The 5944-nt window shown below is 35.2% G+C and overlaps 1 protein-coding gene across 1 annotated transcript; it reads left to right on the top strand.

Moving 5' to 3' along the window:
• Positions 1–577: 577 nt before the first annotated feature.
• Positions 578–3558, top strand: LOC107722018 (uncharacterized; the record flags this gene model as incomplete). The annotated part of the gene is made up of 4 exons (XM_016530247.1): positions 578–748; positions 889–1134; positions 1260–1328; positions 3191–3558. Coding segments are annotated over 4 exons (620 nt in total), but the record flags the coding sequence as incomplete, so codon positions are not given.
• Positions 3559–5944: the final 2386 nt, after the last annotated feature.

Genomic DNA, 5944 nt, shown 5'->3' with positions numbered 1-5944 from the left:
CTCGTTTATATTTTTAATCCATTTTTATAACAAATATCTGGTTGCAATGAAAGTCACTTTTTTTAGTGCTGTGTTCATTATTTTAAACAAATGCTGTCCTTTTTTTGGTAAAAACAGGAAAGAGAACTAAGTAGGTAGTTTATAAGGTAAAGCTCTGGTCGCTGCATTTAGACTTCTGACTGAACCTGCTGCTTTCTATTAATTCATCAACCAGATCTCATTAGTCATTAGTGCTTGAGATTGAGCATTTAATGCTTTTATTTCATGAAGAGACAATGAAGTAACCTGAGGTTAAGTGTTTAGATGAAGAGCACAAAGGCTAAATAGATCATGTCTCTGATGAGCAATGAGCATCCTTAATATTTACATTCATTTCTGATGCTAAATATTAGAGAAACTCCTCCATCAGTTCACAGCTGATGAATCCACTTAGATGTGTGAAGAAATATCTTCAGCAAAAGAAAATACAGCTGACTAAATTAACTCTATTAGAATATTTTATAATAACATTGATTTCTGAGAATAGACACAAACACATGTATTTTTCATTACTGATACTTTCTATTGAGTGTTGCAGAAAACACCTCTAAACCTGTGTCAGGAGAAAAGAGAGGATACGTCACACTAACATGTGAATCTGAGGCCAATAATTTCGGTGATGCTGGGAAATACTTTTTAAATGTCTATTACACTAATGATCAGACAGAGCTGGAGCAACAAATCAGGACGTACCAACTTCATATTCATGGTAAAGTCAAAACTGATCAAACATCAGCATCTGCTTTTTTAAATGATTACATTTGGTTCCCCGATATTAAATATGTGTTCATGGCTTTGAGTGATCGACAGCATTATAATAATGATTAATGTCTTTCTGTTTCTCCTCAGATGAGATTACTGTGAAAACAGGCGAGGAGCTAAAGATGTCTGTTCTGTTGTCTAATGCTGATAAAGTGGAGAAAAGCTCTAGTGGAGAGTGGAGGGAGGTTTGGAACAGAACTGATGGGGTTCAGAGTGATCGACTGAATGATAATGATGGGAACCTGATCTTTAAAGCATTTCTGGCCAGTGATGCAGGAACATACAGAGTTCTGGACACTGAAGGAGAAATCTTGATCACAGTCACAATCACAGGTGAGAGAAACTCAGATTTGTGGAAATATTATTTATAAATCATGTGGACAGCTGAAGATTATTCATCATGATTTGAACATCACATTGATGCTGAACTGTGAGACTGACCTCTCAATATCCTCTAGAATCAGGTACAGAATCAAAGGACAAACTGGAGAATGATAAAGACAAAACTAATGGCACTGAACAACACAGTAAGTAAAACAGGCGTTGAGAGCTTTACAAAATCTTCAAGCAGTGAGTAATAATGAAAAAACTTTTTTTTAAATTGTGCTCTCTTCCCATCTTCCTCTTTTCCAGCTGTAGGGAACTGGATTGTGTCAGTTGTAGTGTGTTTGGTGGTTCTGGCTCTGAATGTGAGTTCTGTCATCATATGGAGACGTCAGCACAGAGGTCACACACAGGTTCCAGTACAGGAGAATACAGAGCACACACAGGAACTGGAGGAACTATAATGATCTTCACTGAACGTGACTCAACTGCACAGGAGCCCTGAACACCTGTGACGCCACTGGTTACTTGTAATTTGCCTTCAACACCAACACAATTCTGTCAACATATAACGGCAGCTGGGGGGGTGAAATGTATAGTTAAAAAAATTATAGTAATTGTTGTTTTAATGATGTGTGAGCTGATATTATTATGTCAAAAACAAGCCTTGAGAGTCCACGATTTCACTGCGTGATGAAATCTAGTAGAATGCAGTTAGAATTACTGGAGATCATCATAGATAAAGGTGATCAACTTCATGTTGATTTGCACGTTGAAATAAGCTCTCAACTGTGTGGAATTATACTTTCACTTCTGTTTTTACTTAAATCTCACTAAATGTGCCGTGGTTTATGAAATTTAGACAGACAGAATATAAAACTTGTGCAGAACTTTTAAGTTTTTTTTTTTATCCTTTTGCATATAAAGCTTGTGTGTTTTTGTGTTATTATACCAATAGCTGTGTTTATTTGTGGAAAAGAAGTTGCCTGCTAACCTTCTAATAATGCTAAGGATATGTATGTTTATCATTATGCTGATGATTTTTATTAGTGGAATTATTAATGTAATTATTCAATTGTTCTACACTGTTTACTCATTGTAATCAAATGATTTCTTGGTAGCAGGTTACTGAATTGGACTTTTGAGGAGTTGGAGGATTACACTGAACATCTATCAAATATATAAAAGTTTATAAACCAAAGATTCAGATTATAGTTTGATGTTTCTTGTTAGACCCACATGTGGTAAATCTTTAAATAGAATTGAAATGAAAGGTGTTGACTGTATTGTGTCAGTTCTGTAGTATTTGATCTCAGCACAGTATTTTATGGCTGTATTAATGTGTTTGTGATGTGTGTCTGTATCTGTCTCATAACAATCGTCTGTATTCTCATCAGCTTCAGATGCTGGAATCTTCTGCTGCTGCTTTGCTTCATCTATCAGCGGTCAGTGTCATTTATGTTCATAAATTGTAAAATTGTTTGATTTTTAGAAAAACTGTAGTGTTCAAGTATTTAAAGAAGGAAACTGACGTCGTCATCAAGAATCTGAGCTTCAGTGACGCTGGGAAATACTACTTGCATGTCTATTACAATAATGATCAGACAGAGCTGGAGCGACTAATCAGGACGTACCAACTTCATATTCATGGTAAAGACAAAACTGATCAAACCATCAGCATCTGCTTTTTTAAATGATTACATTTGGTCATCAATCATAAATATGTGTTTATGGCCTTGATTGATTGACAGCATTATAATAATGATTAATGTCTTTCTGTTTCTCCTCAGATGAGATTACTGTGAAAACAGGCGAGGAGCTAAAGATGCATGTTCTGTTTCCAGCTGAACTGTGAGACTGACCTCTCAATATCCTCTAGAATCAGGTACAGAATCAAAGGACAAACTGAGCTTCACAGATAAAGACAAAACTGATGGCACTGAACAACACAGTAAGTAAAACAGAGGCATTGAGTGCTTTACAAAATCTTCAAGAAATGAGTTTAATAATGAAAAAATTATTTTAAAGAATTGTACTTTTCCCACCTTTCCCCTTCCATCTGTAGAGAACTGGATTGTGTCAGTTGTAGTGTGTTTGGTGGTTCTGGCTCTGATTGTGATTTCTGTCATCATATGGAGACGTCAGCACAGAGGTCATGTACAGGTTCCAGTACAGGAGAATACAGAGCACAAACAGTAACTGGAGGAATCTAGTAGAATACAGTTAGAATTACCCGTAATCATCATAGATAAAGGTGATCAACTTCATGTTGATTTGCACTGATCGTTCACTCTAAGACCAGCAGAATATGAATATGAATCTGATCCCCACAGCATAATAGAGCAACGGGATCCCCTGATTTTACTGTAATTTGTATGTATTTCTATGTATGTTCTGCACAAATCTGTTTAAATATGCATCAATGTCTGCACTATCATGTTTCTTTCAATTTTAAACATCTTCAGAGTTTTTTCTTGTTGCTGTTGCCTGTTACTATTCTTTGTAAAGATTTATTAAAACAATATGCAGTGAGAAAAATGCATTGCAATTTTTATTTCATTTTTCTTTTTGAAAAGGAAACCGCTGATTTATAAATGTTATGATCACTTTCAAAGTAATGTTCTTATTGTTTGTAATGATGTATTTTGATATGGAATTTGATAATATTGCACTTTTGTTACGTTTTTGTCTGTTATTTAACTTAAAATCAAGAACCAACAAATGGACTTTACACTCTACAAATGGATTTTGCTCTGTTTGTGACTCCATTGAAGGAATATTGCAAATCAAGATCTGTGGCATCCGCAGATCTCTTTAAAAAGATGTTTGTGAATTAAACATGAGACAATGTTCTTCATCATTACAGTATGATACTGACTACAGTATCTGGTGCATTAATCAATGTTTTTAAATATATATATTTTTAGTTTAATTTCAGGTTTACTGTCTTTTTCTTTTCTTTGAGTTGTATTTCACTCATGTTTAACATTGCTTTGTTCAGGGTATAAGAGGGAAAATTAAGATTTCTATATTGTCTGTATGTTTAAACATATCTTAATAAATGACTTTACCTGCTTTAAAAGTTGTGAGAATCTTTCCTTCATCACTGATGGTCTTTAAAGACAAAGTAACTGTAACCTTCTGCAGAATTGCAGCGTAAGCGTCCTGCCTCACGTTACCTCAGAAAACAATCACTTCGTCCTTCAGTTTAAGAAAAATCAACACCAGAAAACATGAACTGTTCTGAAAGTTTAGCCAGAACACTTAAACATTACATGTGTTAATGTGAGACTCGTATGTATAACTGTGGTCTGTGTAACGTTACATACACTATTTCAACTCATGTTACGACATGTAAACCAAGGAGAGACATGATTTGTGTTTGTACTTTTTTGCGAAGTACTTTTTATGTAACGTGATGACCATAATAATTAATAAAAAGCATGTCCTGGATGCTGTTCAAAGAGCTTACAGTATGTTGTATGAAACCTGGAATATTTACATTAGACTCACAAAGCTACTGTTGTTAATGTCTTGCAAGCTAATAAACCACATCCAGTATTAAACACTACACTAGAAAATCATGAGGATTTTTAATAGATATTTGCACAGAGAGATTTGACGCAGTAAATCAAAGTGAAGCAACACTTGAGCTGATATAGAGACTATTATTCAGTGCTTTATTTTTGGATTACATTTTGATTACAAAATACAAACATCGAGAAGTTTTAAACTCTGAACACTGAAGTGAATGACAAAATTCTCCTGTGTTACAGTTTCACATCAGTCACGTGACCCGTGCAGCTAACAGCTGATCTGAGATCAGATTCACGTGATCGTGGAGCTGTCAGGGAAACGCCATTTTCCCATTTCCATGAGCTCACCTGTGTGTGACACTTTCAGTTTTGATTTGACTTGAATCTCGCTAAAGAACAGGCAAAAGCACGCACATCGAGCTCAACTGGGTGCCCGACTAAGAAACAAGTGGAACATTTTTTAAAAAGTAAAGTCGGCAACACCAAAGCTCCAAAGGTATCAAAAAATGTATTTGATAAAACACCAAAGCTCCAAAAGTATCAAAAAATGTATTTGATAAAAACTGTCGCATAGCGTATGTGAGGTTTCGAGCACGCAGGCTCTTCATCAGACAAATGAACAACACTGATGTGCCTACCTCCAGGTGATCAAAGGTCACATGACCATACAATATTATCATGATAATAATAATAATAATAATAATAATAATGCCAAAACAATGACATATCAACCAAGGAGAAAAACCAAGAAAAAAATACTAAAGAAATGAACAAACAACAAAACCTTGAGGTGAAACAACTGTTTTCATGGCATTTGATACAAACCTAATAAAACTAACTGGCGGTCAGTGGAGGAAAGCCTTATTTTGCCCTCCATGTGGGCGTTCCTGTAAAACTGTGACGTCACTAGAAAGTGGGAGGAACCTCTTCTGTCAGACATTAGGGCTGCGTTTCACTCGAACCCACAACGTTTCCGCTGCTATTTTGAAAGTGTGAGAAAGACAAACCCTGCGTCCCAATGTGCAAACTATCCACCCTATCTGCCCTAAATAGTATTGAAAATGACTAATATCACATAGAATTTAGAATAGATAGCGTGCACATTGGGACGCAGGCAAAATATAGGCCTACCAGTCTCATCTGTGATATAGTTGTGATCTCGATTTTTTTGATGCCTGAACCTAACATACATGTAGAACATGTATCATGTAAGTTTTAGTAAAAAAAAAATAAAACATATATATATATTGTTATAGTGTTAGTTAACTAAATATAAGCTGAGT

The sequence above is a fragment of the Sinocyclocheilus rhinocerous genome, unplaced genomic scaffold, assembly GCF_001515625.1.
Source record: "Sinocyclocheilus rhinocerous isolate Xijiao unplaced genomic scaffold, SAMN03320098_v1.1 scaffold10036, whole genome shotgun sequence".
In the NCBI taxonomy this organism is placed as follows: Eukaryota; Metazoa; Chordata; class Actinopteri; order Cypriniformes; family Cyprinidae; genus Sinocyclocheilus; species Sinocyclocheilus rhinocerous.
The sequence above is the reverse complement of the archived record's forward strand: the minus strand, read 5'-3'. Positions and strand labels throughout refer to the sequence as shown.